This window comes from Pan troglodytes, chromosome 2 (assembly GCF_028858775.2).
Source record: "Pan troglodytes isolate AG18354 chromosome 2, NHGRI_mPanTro3-v2.0_pri, whole genome shotgun sequence".
Taxonomy (NCBI): Eukaryota; Metazoa; Chordata; class Mammalia; order Primates; family Hominidae; genus Pan; species Pan troglodytes.
In genome coordinates, this window is record NC_086015.1 from 61019109 (window position 1) to 61035569 (window position 16461).

General features: G+C 47.7%; 1 protein-coding gene across 6 annotated transcripts in view; it reads right to left on the reverse strand.

Annotated features, from left to right (window-relative positions):
* The window catches only part of ARHGEF3 (Rho guanine nucleotide exchange factor 3), a 353349-nt gene that overhangs the window by 273061 nt on the left and 63827 nt on the right, over positions 1-16461 (reverse strand). Inside the window, exon 3 of one of the 6 annotated variants that reach the window (XM_063805891.1) lies at positions 5673-5827. The exons of the other annotated variants lie outside the window; for them this stretch is intronic. Coding sequence (XP_063661961.1) covers positions 5673-5674 — 2 coding nt within the window. The 5' untranslated portion in view covers positions 5675-5827. The remainder of the gene's footprint in view (positions 1-5672; positions 5828-16461) is intronic. 6 annotated transcript variants of the gene reach the window in all.

The window sequence follows — 16461 nt, forward strand, 5'->3', positions numbered from 1 at the left end:
CATCCTTTTGTCCTTTTTAACAGAACTCAACATGTTCCCAAGTTGCAATTCAACATTCTTATCTTCCCAGACCCCCTGTAGCTACAGAGCTTCAGTTCTGGCCAAATATGTAAACAGAAATCTGCTGGGATTCCTGAAAGACTTTGTTTTCCTGATACAGTGCAGGCCTTCCCTTCTCCTTCCTTCTTCCTGCTGGAACGTGGACATGAGGGCAGGAGATGAGCAGCCATAGTGCAAACATAAGGCAAAGCCTCACCAAGGGGATGGCGGAGTGAAAAGAAGGCTTGAACTGTAGCCAACTGAATTATTTAGGTGCCGAATTAACCTCCTCCTGCCTTCAACACCATTTATGTATCATTCCACAAAGGAATAGAAGATATTTCCTCACAAAAGATGAGACAGTTTTGTAGTCTCGTCTTAAATCCTAAAACCCAAAGTGAGATAGTTTTTTTTTTTTTGAGACGGAGTCTCACTCTGTTGCCCAGGCTGGAGTGCAGTGGCGTGATCTCGGCTCACCGCAAGCTCCGCTTCCCGGGTTCACGCCATTCTCCTGCCTCAGCCTCCTGAGTAGCTGGGACTACAGGCGCCCACCACCATGCCCAGCTAATTTTTTGTATTTTTAGTAGAGACAGGGTTTCACCATGGTCTCGATCTCCTGACCTCATGATCCGCCTGCCTCAGCCTCCCAAAGTGTTGGGATTACAGGCGTGAGCCACCGCGCCCGGCTGACACAGTTTTTTTAAAAAAACTTTTACTATAAGGATGAAGTATCATTAGTCAGTAGTATCAGTTCTTAAGTATCAGCAGTCAGAAGAACCAAATTGGAAGATGGAATATGCATTCACACAATTTCTGAGTGCTTATTAAGGGTAGAATAATGGTAATAATAAAATATAGTACTCAAAATGCACTTATTATATGCCAGGCACTGTTCTAAGCACTATATATATATATATATATATATATGCCAGGCACTGTTCTAAGCACTTTTTATATATATATATATATATATATATATATATATCTGTTATATATGTATGTTATATGTATGTTATATATGTAATATATGTTATGTTATATATATATGTGTTATATATATGTAATATATATACTTTGAGTTCAGGGGTACATGTGGGGGGTTGTTACATAGGTAAACGTGTGTGTCATGGGGGTTTGTCACACACATTATTTCGTCACCCAGGAATTAAGCCTAGTACCTATTGTTATTTAGCACTTCATATATTATTTCAATTATGCCTTAGAAGAAGAAGTTCTATTTCTTTTCTTTTTTTTTTTTTTTTGAGACAGAGTCTTGCTCTGTCACCAGGCTGGAGTGCAGTGGCGCAATCTTGGCTCACTGCAACCTCCACCTCCTGGGTTCAAGCGATTCTCCTGCCTCAGCTTCCTGAGTAGCTGGGACTACAGGCACACGCCACCACGCCCGGCTAATTTTTTGTATTTTAGTAGAGACGGGGTTTCACCATGTTGGCCAGGATGGTCTCCGTCTCCTGACCTCAGGTGATCCCACCCACCTCGGCCTCCCAAAGTGCTGGGATTACAGGCGGGAGCCACTGTGCCCAGGAAGTTCTATTTCTATCCCCATATTAGATGAGGAAGCTCCTTAAAAAGAAATTAAAGGCCGGGCGCAGTGGCTCACGCTTATAATCCCAGCTCTTTGGGAGGCAGAGGCGGGCGGATCACGAGGTCAAGAGATTGAGACCATCTTGGCCAACATGGTGAAACCCTGTCTCTACTAAAACACAAAAATTACCTGGGTGTGGCGGCGCACTCCTGTAGTCCCAGCTACTCGGGAGGCTAAGGCAGGAGAATCGCTTGAACCCGGGAGGTGGAGGTTGCAGGGAGCTGAGATCGCACCGCTGCTCTCCAGCCTGGCAACAAAGCGAGACGCCGTCTCAAAAAAAAAAAGGTTAAATAACTTGCCAATATCACCAAGCTCATGAGTGACTGAGCTAGGACCTGACCCCAGGCAGGCTGGCACCCAAGGATGTGAGCTTAGCACTACAGGGTATGAGTCCATGTGGTGGGCTGAATAATGGCCCCCAAAAGATGTCCCCATCCTAATTCCCAAAACCTAAGACTTTTTTACCTTACATGGCAGAAGGCATTTTGCAGATCTGATTATGTTAAGGATCTTGAGATGGGGTGTATCGTGGATTCTCCAGGTGGGCCCAATGTGGTCAAAAGGGACCCTCTGACAGGGAAGCAAGAAGGTCCAAGCAGTAGTAGGAGATGTGATCATGGAAGCAGAGGTCAGAGTCATGCCAGGAAGGGGCCAGGAGCCAAGGAATGCAGGCTGCCTCTAGAAGCTGGAAAAGCCAGGAAACCGATCCTTCCCTATGGCCTCCAGAAGGAGCCAAGCCTGCTGGATCTGGACTCCAGCCCAGTGAGACTGCATGGAGACTTCTGATCTCCAGAACTGTAAAATGATCAATGTGTGTTGTTTGAAATTGCCAGATTTGTGGTAATTTGTTACAGCAGCCATAGGAAACTACCACAGTCAATGACCCTGACCCCAGTCCTTGCCCTCAAGGAGCTCATTCATCCAGAGGGAGGCAGAGAAGCTACCACCTGCTCCTAAAGACTGGATGGAATACGGCCCCCAGCCGTGCCCAGTGAGGTGCTGTGCGAACCTGAGGGAAGGTGTTCGGTCCACACACACAGGACCCTGACCTTCCCAGCAGAATGTCCTTGTCAGCCACAACTGGTTACAAAACCCAGGGAGATAATGACAGTCTGGAGCCACTTATTTGCAGATGTTTCAGTGGATTCATTTTCTAATAGATCTGCCCTGATAACGTGTCCACATTTGCAAGAGACAAAAAGCTGGCAAGGGAGACAGCAACACCCTCGGGGCTTCCTTCCTGGAATCCTTCAGTGGCTCGTCTGCATTTACCAGCCAGGTTTTCCTTCTGTTCTCTTCAGACAGCTGATGCCCGACATTTCCTTTCTGTCTGGCCAAGGCCAGGCACATAAGCAGATTATTCTCATGTAAGAGAGGCAGCAGCATCTTCAATCTACAGATCCCCTTTCAAGTAAACTGGCCCCAGCATGCACTGATCTTAAACAACATGTCACAGAGTCTTACCCCAGCCTGTCCAAGCAAACTGAGATTTCATTACATGCCTAGACAATAATAGTTTATGCAGCCGGCGCAGTGGCTCATGCCTGTAATCCAGCACTTTGGAAGGCTGAGGCGGGAGGATCGCTTGAGGCAAGGAGTTCAAGACCAGCCTAGGCAACATAGTGAGACCCTGTCTCCGTTCTAAAAATTAGCCAGGCATGGTGCTATACACCTGTAGTCCCAGCTACTCAGGAGGCTGAGACAGGGGGATCACTTGAGCCCAGGAGTTTGAGGCTACAATGAGCTGAGATTGTGCCACTGCAGTCCAGCCTGAGTGACAGAGCAAGACTCCATTTAAAAAAAAAAAAATATATATATATATATATATATATATATATAGCTCTGTAATCCCTGAAATAAATGGAGGTACAAAAAACGAAAGTCTTCCTCTTTATAGATGTTTTCTTAGAATCTGCAAGGGATCTCAGCCCTTGCTAAAATGTAGACTATAAGGCCAAAATTATAAGCTACAATGATTCTACTAGGCACCTCCTATGTGAACAACAGCTTCAGAATTTGAGAGATTTGAGAGATGGGAATGGGAACATCCAGGAATAGCTAAAAGAAATGACAGCATTTATTGAGTACTTAATCTTATCATAATACTTACCATAATACTACATCCTAGGTACTAACATTTATCCCCTTTTACAGATGAGGAAATTGAGGCACAGAGCATAAAGTAGCTTGCCCACGAACCACAGTTAGTAAGTAGTGGAGCAGAATGAGAGCCCAGGGAGGCAAACTCAACAGTAGAAATGTCTGTGGCAACCCATCTCAGTGCCTCCTGTCCCCACTGCCACACAGTCAAATCAAACAAGGGAGAAAGGAGTGTTGCCAATGAGAACTGGATTTTTTGTGCAACAGGGCAATCTCAACATGAATCACAGACTCACTGGAAGTCCTCTAAACAAGCCTAGCATTTCAGTTGCTGGGACAGCCTGCCCATCCTGCTCCCTATCGGGAGGGGTTCCTGCCATCTCTGTCTATAGACCTCACTCGTCCATGTCTGGCACTGAGGGTCAGGACCTGGAGCTGTAAACTGGGTCCATGAAGGAGTGACGGCATCGCCTCCATAAAGCTCCGTTTTCTAACATGTAAAAGGCAGAGAATAATGTTTGCTGGGCACCCGGCAGAGGGCCTCCCTTCTGTACCATAACTCAGCATAGAAAGGGAAGGTTACATGCCCTGGAACAAAAATACCCCTCAGATTTGCCAAACGCTTTCTAGTGTTCAAAGTTTTTTACATACGCGATCTCCTCTGGGATAAATCAATATTATTTCTTGTTAGGATATGATGAGCACATATTAGAAGTGACAAACGCATATGACAACATACAGCCTTCAAGCCTATAATTAACTTACCTGTAACACTGCACCCACATAAAGCCTGATGACCCCATAACTGTAAATAAAGCTATCCCTAGCACCTGGCACACAGTTGGTGGCTTAATCAATGTTGAATGAATATTGGATAACCAGGAACCACTTTTAATAGGATCTGCCATGTTCCCTGTTCCCTGGAGCCACATAAAGCAAGTGTATATATAGAAAGCATCCCAGTCACGCATTAAAGTAACGTGAGAGCAAATCACTGAGAAGCCAAGTTCTGCCCACACCTGCCAGGGGAGCTCCCAGCTGTCGATGCCAATGACCAGCGTGAGGTATCTGGAGAACCACTACACCGACAAGATAGATTTCAATTGTTTTCAAACAAGCCATCAAAGTGGCTAATGGCTTCCCTCAAAGAAACCCCACACCTTCAGCCAACAGACAAGGAACTCATTAGGCGGAGCTCCCCGCTCCGACCTCCATTGTCCACAAGCTTCGTCCAAGCCGTTAGGAAAACAGCTCCCCAGAGCCCACATGCTGACAGGCAGCATCCGGGGTGATCAGATTTCTATCAGTAAAGACACATGGCATTTCTCTCTGGCTCCAGTTCAGAATCTCACCCCACCCACCCCCAACAGGCAGATCGTAGCTTTTCATAGGTCCTAAATAATCCGGCCTTTAAGAAAATGCTCGTGTATCAGTGACACACACAACATCACCAACACAGTCACTCGTTCAATGTGCTGCCTGCTCTCGACACCCCCCCAAACATGGTCACACTTTCTCATGCCCGCCTGGAAATCCATCTCCATCAAAGCCAATGAACCAGCATCTCCCTTGGGCCCTAAGCGCCACAGGAGTCTCCCTCCTGACATTCAGAGAACAACCCTCCCTGGCTGAGTTTTTCCAAAGCTGGATGGCACAACCCTGCTTAGGGATCTTTAAGCCCAAAACTCCTGACCCAACATCCAGGCGATATTCCACTGACGCACGGTGAGAATTTGGGCTGATGGTTCTGCCCGTGGAGGGGCCACAGGGGGCGCTCCTGGGGCGATGGTCACACTGTGCTCCTCACCCTGGGTGCTGACTGTTAAGGTGTGCTCAGCATGTGAAACCCAGCAAGGTGTACAGTTACTTGTGCACTTTTGTTTTTATGTTATTCATCCATAAAGAATTAATAAATAAGGTGCTGACTCACATGAATTCTCAGTTTGTTCTGGAATCTTAGGAGTCGAAGGTGGGGGGGTCAATAACACCATACTTCAGCCACATAAATCAGACTTTCTCAATAGCCTGAAAAACCAGTTGTTCCTGCCATTGATTGCGCTGGTTCCAGAAACACCTCCAACAGCCCTGAAGGAAAGACAGCCATGAAACAGCCACCACTGCACGTGCCTTCTGCTGAGGCTGAGCTGGAATTGATTTTGTTTATTCCAAAATCAGGCTTGGAAAGTGAGAATTTGGTCTTCCAGGTGAAAACAGGCAGGCATCTTGGTTTTCTGCAGAACCTCCTATTTTTAAAATTGGGTTGCTCACAGGGGATGGATGCTTTGACCCGAACACACAATGTTTTTCAAAAACAGAGGCCATGCCTGCAGTGTTGTGCCCGCCCCTCCACATTTACCACCACACTCAGCCTCTTCCTAGCCGACCAGGGACGGGTGAGTTCCGGGAACTCTGCTGCTCATGAGTCACCCTCCAGGGGCCTGACAACTGCTCCTGGATCCTGATCAGTTTTCTTCAACAGACTGGCTTTGGGGTTTAGGGCTCACGCTGCAATAGCTTGCAAAAATAAAACTTCTCTCCTTATTACGAGCAGAGTGAGCAAGCACATGAGAACACAAGAATCAAACCCTGCCCCTCTCCTCCTGCATAACAGGGAACATTCATTTCTGAGCCCCTAGGTAAGGCTATCATTTGGCAGCTCAACTATTTTAGCAAAGGCAAGTTTCTCATCACCTTTTCCCGGCAGGGCTGCTTAGCTGGGCACCTGGGGTTTGTGCCATGGTCCAGGGGCAGTCTGGACTTTCCTGGCCAAAGGACAAAGCTGGATTGGCCTAACACCACGAGAATTTTTCTAGCCTGCTTTGTGCTCTGCTGAGATCTCCAAAATATATTAACCATATAGATCCTTGGGCAGAAAATTCTCTGTTGAGCCACGCTGCATGTACTTTCCTAGAACAGATCAAACTTCAGCAAAATTAAATCTGTGAGCTTTTCAGTATGATTAATCCCTAGGAGGTGGCCCTGCCAAGAATAGCCTCGTCTGGAAACGTGTGAGCCTTTTTGGCTCAACTGAGAACGAAGACCACGCTCACGCTTCCTGGGGCTCCTGTGGTCACTCAGCTAGCTCCACAGAGCAGTTTGGATGACCCCTTTACCTGCAATAAAACTCCACTTAACAGCCCGCTTGCCAAACAGAAACACACTGTCTGGATGGAATTGGAAGAAATAGATCTGCAGTGGGAGCTCCAGAGAGCTGGATTCCACGGACAAGCCTTTTTTTTTTTTTTTTTTTGAGACAGAGGCTCACTCTGTTACCCAGGCTGGAGCGCAGTAGCGTGATCTCGGCTCACAGCAACTTCTGTCTCCCAGGTTCAAGCAATTCTCCTGCCTCAGCCTCCCAAGTAGCTGGGATTATAGGCAATTACACCCAGCTAATTTTTGTATCTTTAGTAGAGACGGGGTTTCTCCATGTTGGCCAGGCCGGTCTTGAACTCCTGGCCTCATCTGATCCACCCACCTCAGCTTCCCAAAGTGCTGGGATTACAGGCATGAGTCACTGTACCAGGCCCTGTCATTTTTCTCTGGACCTCTGTTTCCGCATCTGTAAACCCTAGGGGCACAAGCACAGCATCTCTCAAGTCCCTTGCAAGCTGGTGGATTTTCAATTCCAGCTCAAAAATATATTTAAAATAATTTTTTTCAATGAATTGCCAACATTTCAAAATCCAGATGGCTCTCATGAGAATTGGGAAGTTTTACATTAAGATTCCAATTTCTAGATGATCTTGGGAAATTGGCAGATCTAGCCCCATGGGCTAGCATTCTCAACAGGAGGCAGGAACCAGGATGGGCCATGAGTTCCTGGGAAACAGAATGCATGGCCCAAGCCATTGCTCTCATTTTCATGATGGGCTGGCCCTGTGAGCCTCAAGTTTGAGGCTCCCATTCTGAGGTCCGGCTCCTCCCCACCCCTGCCCTTTAACATATTGCTTAAACTTTTTCACTTTTCATTTCAGCTGAACGCTCAAGAATGAACTATGAAATCAAAATTTTTTATTTAAAAAAAATAGTACCAAAAAATCTGTTAAGTGGAGATCCATCAACTTGGGGCCTATCCCCCAGCCTGCCTGCAATTCTAACACTGCTCATGCCAGGAACCTAGACCTACTTCTAAAGTTCCCCGGACCCTCTGACCTCTATGGGCTGTCTCGCACAACCCCCCACCCCTTATCCCAGTCCCTCAGCCCCTCAGCTAAGAATCCACGTTTGGGACCCATGACAGTGAGGCCAGAGGTGGGTGGATCTCTGAGCGGGGTGGTAGCTACATCTGCATTTTATCAGCCTGCTGGACAGGCCAGGATGTGAAGGGTGGCTGCAGGCCTGCCAAGTTGCTGGAGGAGATTAAACAAAAAGTGAGCCACACTGCTGCGGGAAACAAATGAGAGTGCGTGGAGAAGACTCCCAGCACACCCAGTGTGTGTCTGTGTGATGGAACGCCAGGGTAAGAAGATGGGACCTTGTTCCACATCTCTTTAAGGGAACCACACAAGCCAAGAGGCACAGGATGGAATCTCAGTTCTCAAACCAGCCCATCTCATTGGAGGTGGTAATAATAATCATGTTATGATTAATTAATAATAATAATAGACAGTGAGCAGCAACACAGCATGACAGCTAACATTTAGTAAGCTCTTACTCTGTGCAAAGCATGGGTATTCTCGTCATACCCATTTTAAAGATGATGAAACAGAGGCACAGCAAGGCCATGAACTCAAACAAAGTCACACCGCAGCAAGTGGTGGAGCAGGAACTGGACCACAGGCAGCTGCCTTCTGAGCCCGGGCTTCTGACCTCAGGGCTTTCTCCTGTCTCTTTTTAACATGCAGGCGCCACAGCACACATACCTTAGATATTCAGAATTCAGGGACACACTTTGTCTTCTATACCCTCTTCCATTATTAAAAACCACAGTGGGCCAGGCGTGGTGGCTCACGCCTGTAATCCCAGCACTTTGGGAGGCCAAGGCGGGCAGATCACGAGGTCAGGAGATACAGACCATCCTGGCTAACATGGTGAAACCCCATCTCTACTAAAAATACAAAAAAAATTAGCCAGGCGTGGTGGCGGGTGCCTGTAGTCCCAGCTACTTGGGAGGCTGAGGCAGGAGAATGGCGTGAACCCAGGAGGCGGAGCTTGCAGTGAGCTGAGATCGCACCACTGCACTCCAGCCTGGGCGACAGAACGAGACTCCATCTCAAAAAAAAAACAAAAAAAAAACACAGTGGAATTTATTTACATGTGCACTCCTCTATATGTGACAACTATGTACATTGACATCTACATACACAGGTTATTTTACAGGGTTGTACATACAAAACTATGCATGGTTTGGAGGATTTATGCATTTTGAAGATTAATTTTGACTATCTACAATCTGTACCTGACATGCCAACTTTAGGTGTGTAAAACTCCACTGTTCACAGTCAAAGTGTCTGCCTCCTCAGAGCCCTGACTCCCAAGGAGCCCACCATGGAGAACCAAGGACCCCAGTGTTCATGGAAAGGCCTGAATCATGGGGAGACTAATCTTGAAAAATAGACTTGGGCTGTTTTACAAAATACACTTTACCCCAAGGAAGAGACATTTGGACCCTTGTTTATCGTCGGCTCACTCCTAATTTACACACACTCCACTAAGCTTAGAAAGAAAGATTAAAAGCAGCAAAATTTGAAGAAAGAAATGAGCCAAACACAAAAGGGTGTTAACAGGTGGCACAGGAATCTCCAGGAGGGAGACCAAAAGGAAATTGCAAAGCAGACCCAAAGTAGACTTTAGTATGAGGGGAAATGCTCCCGCCCGCTTCCATAGTTAGTGGGAGCACCCCTGCGTGTAGGAGCTATGATGAACATGCAGCCGGCGAGGGAAAATCGGAGGGAAGGTGAAACTGGGAACGGAATGCAGCCTAATGAAGAAACAGAAGCACAGTTGATGAAAACAAAGACGTTTTTGGCACAAGGAGGCAAAGTTAAACCGCCTGGAACTTACAGGAACATGATGGTGCTAAGCACATGATCCAAAACAACGATTTCACCTTTTTTCTGCCCTAGCGGTGAACTCCCTAAAGATTTCCCACGGGGCACACTGATGACAGCAATCCAAGTTGGATAGAGTTGCTCTCAATCCCCACTGCCCACATTCAAATATATACGCCTCCTCTTTTGCCTTTCCACAGGACATATGGCAATGTCTGGAGATATTTTCTTTTGTTACAAGGGAGTGGGGTGAGGTGGGTGCTACTGGAATCTAGTGGGGAGAGGCCAGGGATGCTGCTGAACATCCCCCAATGCACAGGACAGCCCCCCACCTTCCCCCGCCACCCACAGCAAAGAATTCTCCAACCCAAGGATTCAATAGTGTCAAGGTTGAGAAATCCTAATCTAAACCAGAGCAAAGGCAGCAGGTATGGATTTGACACCAGAAAGAAAGGTGTCCTAATACTATTACTTATTTACCTGCTGTGTGACCTGAAACTTTGGTCTCCTCATCTGTACAAGAAGATAATCACTCCCAATCCCTTACAGCTATGCTGAGGATTCATGAGACCTGGCTTTTGAAAGTATTTTATCACTGCAGGCCTCACTCCATCTTCACTGCTTCCCAGTGCTCGCAGGGCCTCTGATGTGCACTATGAGGAAGGAAGAAGGAGGTGGTGAGGAGAAGCAGTGGGGTCTGGTTAGGTGGAAGAATGGTCAGCACTGAGTGGCCCTGGGTCCTGGGTGGTCCTTGCTGAGGATTCAGACTCCCTCATAGGATACTCAAGAGGGACATGTGCCTTCTGAGGGAACTTGAGGGGCTGCTCCCAACGAGCTGTGCCAAGAAGACTGAGGTTGAGTATGAAATGGGGTCTACAGGAGATGGCCTCGTGACCTGCCTCAAAACCCAAGAGCTACTACCATTATTACAACAATGCAATCACAATAACAATATTAAGAATGGCCAACATTCATTCAGCACTTAAATCTGTACCCGGTCGTGAACTAAGCCCTCTTTTGTTATTGTTGTTGCTGCTGTTGTTGTTTTGAGACAGGGTCTCTCTCTGTTGCCCAGGCTGGAATGCAGTGGTGTGCTCTTGGCTCACTGCAACCTCCACCTCCCGGGTTTAAGTGATTCTCTTGCCTTAGCCTCCAGAGCAGCTGGGATTACTGGTGCCCACCATGACACCTAGCTAATTTTTGTATTTTTAGTAGCGACGGTGTTTCACAATGTTGGTCAAGTTGGTCTCGAACTGCTGACCTCAAGTGATCTTCCCACCTTGGCCTCCCAAAGTGCTGGGATTACAGGCATGAGCCACTGCACATGGCCACTCTTTGTAGTTTATCAATTTAATCCTCACAACTGACATAGAAGGTGGGTAGAATGATTATCACCATTTGACAAGTGAACTAAAGTCACTTACTCAAGGTCTCACAGTTCAGCCAGAAGTAGGTTTTGCACCCAGGATTCTGATGCCATAGTGAGAGGTGACAGTGTGCTGGAAGCCGTTGCTCGCTCTTGGTGCCTCCTCAGCCTTGGCGCCCACTCTGGCCACACTTGAGGAGCCCTTCAGCCCGCCGCTGCACTGCGGGAACCCATCTCTGGGCTGGCCGAGGTGGAGCCAGCTCCCTCTGCTTGCAGAGAGATGTGGAGGGAGAAGCATGGGCAGGAACCGGGGCTGCACACGGGCTCGCAGGCCAGCGTGAGTTCCGGGTGGGCGCGGGCTTGGCAGGCCCTGTACTCCTGCTGGCCCTGGGCAGTGAGGGGCTTAGCACCCGGGCCAGGCTGCGGAGGGTGCACCGGGTCCCCCAGCACTGCTGGCCGGCCTGCCTGTGCCACACTCGAATTCTCGCCGGGCCTCAGCTGCCTCCCCACCGGGCAGGGCTTGGGACCTCCAGCCCACCATGCCTGAGCCCCCCGCCCCAGCGGTGGGCTCCCGTGTCGCCAGAGCCTCCCCGACAGGCACTGCCCCCTGCTCCATGGTGCCCATCCCATCAACGGCCCAAGGGCTGAGGAGTGCAGGCATGCAGTGTGGGACTGGTAGGCAGCTCGGCCCCTGGCCCTGGCATGGGATCCACTAAGCGAAGCCAGCTGGGCTCCTGAGTCCAGTAGGGGCTTGGAGAACTTTTTATGTCTAGCTGGAGGATTGTATATGCACCAATCAGCACTTTGTGTCTAGCTTGGGGTTTGTGGATGAACCAATCAGCACTCTGTATCTAGCTAATCTGGTGGGGACTTGGAGAACTTTTATGTCTAGCTGGAGGATTGTAAATGCACCAATCAGCACCCTGTGTCTAGCTCAAGGTTTGTAAATGCACCAATCAGTGCTCTGTGTCTAGCTAATCTAGTGGAGACTTGGAGAACTTTTGTATCTAGCTAAAAGATTGTAAATGCACCAATCAGCACTGTGTCTAGCTCAGGGATTGTAAAGGCACCAATCAGCACCCTGTCAAAACGGACCAATCAGCTCTCTGTAAAATGGACGAATCAGCAGGATTGGGGGGGGGGGGGCAGATAAGGGAATAAAAGCAGGCTGCGGGAGCCAGCAGCGGCAACTCTTTGGGTCAATTTACACTCTGTGGAAGTTTTGTTCCTCTGCTCTTTGCAATAAATCTTGCTGCTGCTCACTGTTTGGGTCTGCACTGCCTTTATGAGCTGTAACACTCACCGCGAAGGTCTGCAGCTTCACTCCTAAAGCCAGCGAGACCACGAACCCGCCAGAAGGAACGAAGAACTCCAGACGTGCCGCCTTAAGAGCTGTAACACTCACTGGGAAGGTCTGCAGCTTCACTCTTGAAGCCAGGGAGACCACGAACCCACCAGAAGGAAGAAACTCCGAACACGTCTGAATATCCAAAGGAACAAACTCCGGACACACCATCTTTAAGAACTGTAACACTCACCGTAAGGGTCTGTGGCTTCATTCTTGAAGTCAGTGAGACCAAGAACCCACCAATTCTGGACACAATAGTGCATAGCCTTAACCACTATAGCACCTTCCTTCCAAACCACACCCCTTCCATCACCACCCCTCTTCATCACAACCTGGACTCCCATATTCTAGAAGAAAACAGGAAATCAAGCTGAATACGTGGTATAATTCTATTAAAATATTTACTGTGCATATGCATACCAATGCAAGAAGGAAATTTCTCACAATACTCACTGATTAACAGTATTTAATGATGAGCAGCAGAATTAGAAAACTATATTTCTTCTTTATAGTTTTCTAGACTTTTCATTTTTTTACAATAAACACAAATTAACAGTTAACATAAAAAGTAAAATTACAAAAGTAAATATTTATAAAGCTTGTTAACTTTTTTTTTTTTTTTTGAGACAGAGTCTCGCTGTGTCACCCAGGCTGGAGTGCAGTGGTGTGATGTCAGCTCACCACAAGCTCCACCTCCCAGGTTCAGGCCATTGTCCTGCCTCAGCCTCCCGAGTAGGTGGGACTACAGGCGCCCACCACTGCACTTGGCTAATTTATTTTTTTGTATTCTTACTAGTCACGGGGTTTCACCGTGTTAGCCAGGATGGTCTCGATCTCCTGACCTCGTGATCCTCCCGACTCGGCCTCCCAAAGTGCTGGGATTACAGGCGTGAGCCACCGTGCCCGGCCAAAGCTTGTTAACCTTTTTCATGTACTTCTTTTTTTTTTTTTTTTTTTAGCAAAAGTCTGCCAAACAACCTGAAATTATTAATTGTCTAAACCAGAGGTTGGCAAACTAGGGCCTGAGGGCCAAATCTAGCCGTCTGCCAGTTTACATAACGTTTTACTGGTATACAGCCACGCTCATTCACTTGCGTAAATGACTAGGACTGCTTTTGGCTACAACTGAGTTAAGTAGCCACCTGCAGACACATGGTAACACTATACCCCGTTTCTAATCTGACCTAGAGATAAACTTCTTACTCTCCTACCTCTAAACCTTCCCTCACAACATGTCTCTACTTGTTTTGCTACAGCCCAAAATGGATATTCTAGGAAGCCAATGAAACTGAAGCTTAGGGGCCCCTCACTTCACAGGACCCTCCTTAGAAAGGTGTATGTGTTCTTACGATTTTGTAAAATTCGGAAAGGGATATTTAAAAATTCTTTTTATTTTTTCTCTGTTGCCCAGGCTGGAGTGCAGTTGCATGATCATGGCTCACTGTAACCTCAACATTCTGGGCTCAAGCTATCCTCCCGCCTCAGCCTCCTGGGTAGGTAGGACTGCAGGCGAACACCACCACGCCCTGCTAATTTTTTTTTTTTTTTTTTTTTTTTAGTACAGACGAAGTCTAGTTATGTTGCCCAGGCTGGTCTCAAACGCCTGGGCTCAAGTGATCCTCTTGCCTCTGCCTCTTAAAGTGCTGGGATTATAGGTGTGAGCCACTGCACCTGGCCTTAAAATTCTTTTTCTTGAAAAGGTCCCCCAAATTATATAAGTTTCAGACCCCCAAAATGGATCTGCCTGTATCTAAAGCCCTAGACACTTCGCCACCCTTGTTACATTTTCAAGACCACAGCATGTTCAGTGGTGAGACAAGTCTTGTTCCCACCAATTCCCAAGCAGCACTGGCAATGATGAACTCTTGGATTTCCAATCCCCAGATGGCCGAATCTTGCAGACAGAGACCACAGAGGCAGGGGTCCACCTGGGTGCGTCCTCATATCCACCAGGAAGTTCACAGAGCAGACCATGCCCCTAGAGGACCCTAGTGGCACTCACACCCACACAAGGAAAAGAGGAACATGCACAACTATCACACAACTATCTTTCTGCCATTTGTGACCTCTACTGAAATCCACCTTCCAATCCAATTTATGTATTTTGTGATACAGAGCCTCAGACATCACAGCACATCCAAGTGGTAAGACGCAGGCAGGTGGACTGAAACTGCTTTCTAAAAGGTAATGCTGCTTGCAAGAATGACAAAAACGGCCAGGCGCAGTAATCCCAGCACTTTGGGAGGCCTAGGTGGGAGGATCACGAGGTCAGGGGTTCAATATCAGCCTGGTCAAGATAGTGAAACCCTGTCTCTACTAAAAATACAAAAAAAAAATTAGCTGGGCGTGATGGTGGGCGCCTATAATCCCAGCTACTCGGGAGGCTGAGGCAGAGAATTGCTTAAACCCGGGAGGCGGAGGATCCAGAGAGCTGAGATCGCACCACCGCACTCCAGCCTGGGCAACAGAGTGAAACTCCGTCTCAAAAAGAAAAAAGAATGACAAAAAGGAGATCAAATCACATAATGTCCATGCAAATGTTTTATTATTTTAAAGACTTCTCGAATGTGTGAAGAGTTTTTCAAAATAGCTACCGTTAGGATGGAAAATTTACATCAGGTGGTGCTAAGCACAGTTGTCAATCCAAATGCCCACCCACACCTCTGAGTTGGTAAACAGTGTCCTTCACTCTTTTGCTCTTGGTCCCCCCCAGGTCTATTCTTATCTCCCCTTTTCCCTGGTGTGGGGGAGGGGCCTTCTTTGTGGAGTGCAGCTGGCGGTTATGATAAGCAGGTGTCAGGACTTTGAAAATGACCTTGCCCATCAGCTGGTGGGAACCAAGAAGACAAGGAAGTCACTGTGTCACTGTCTGCTGGGTCTCAGTCCCCGAAACAAGACACAGTGAGGCCTGGTGGGGGAGAGAGAGGAAAGCTTTCTCTCTCTCTCTCTCTCTCTCACACACACACACACACACACACACACACACACGAGTCACCAAACAAAAGGAAATGCACACAATATCACCACTAAAGAGCAAAATAAAAACTCAAAGGTGAGGATTAAGTGTTTCCTAAACAGCACAGGTAAACCAAGGAGACTGAGGCTTAGACAAATCCAGGGAAAGTCTGCATTCTATGCGTGGAGTTGGCAAATTCCATCAGGAGAGAGTCAGCAGAGGTTGGGGGAAGGGTAGGGATGTATATTCACCCAAGGCTGATTCCAGCGCCCAGAAAGCCAGGGCCATGTAAATGGCTGTTACTGTACCAGTCCCTGGAAAGGTTCCAATACCCAGGACATGCTCTGGGAAGAAAGAGACTGTCCACTAACCCAGTTTCTAATTAAATGTGGGTTAACTGGCACTGCTCCCTGCAGCTCAAGGGGCCAATTGAGAGATAAAAGGAGCGTTTTTCAAAATAAAAAGGCCGAGCCCACCAAGCCAGCACTTTGTTTTCTCACATCCTTTCAGTTGCTCAACTTGACCCTCTGCTAGTTGGGTTGACTCCTTGGTCCTTGAAGAAACAAACCCTTCCCTGCCCCCACCAGCTCCACGTCTGCAAGGACAGAGATGCCCCCTTGGCACACGTTGGACTGAACTCTGTTCCTCCTTTCCCATGATGTCGTCACGGCTGCCCAAGGATGAGTCACTGTGAAAGCCACACATTGTCCCCAGTGGACAAAAGGCTGGACCCAGGAGAGTGGCCCATTCACGCTTCTCCAAGAGCTAACCAGCCTCTTTCTACAACATCCAAAGGATGCTGCCTGATGCTGGGGAATGGTTAGTCTTCTCTCCCAGCTCCCAGTGCTAACATGAATAGGAAGAGAAATGAGCTGGAAAAAAACTTTTAGTGAAGTACAAAGAGCACATGCAGTAGTTACGCTGTGAAAACCAAGGCAAAACTTCATTCAAGATGCTTAAAAGCCAGGTGCAGTGGCTCACGCTGTAATCCCAACACTTTGGGAGGCCAAGGCAGGTGGATCACTTGAGGTCAGGAGTTCGAGACCAGCCTGGCCAACA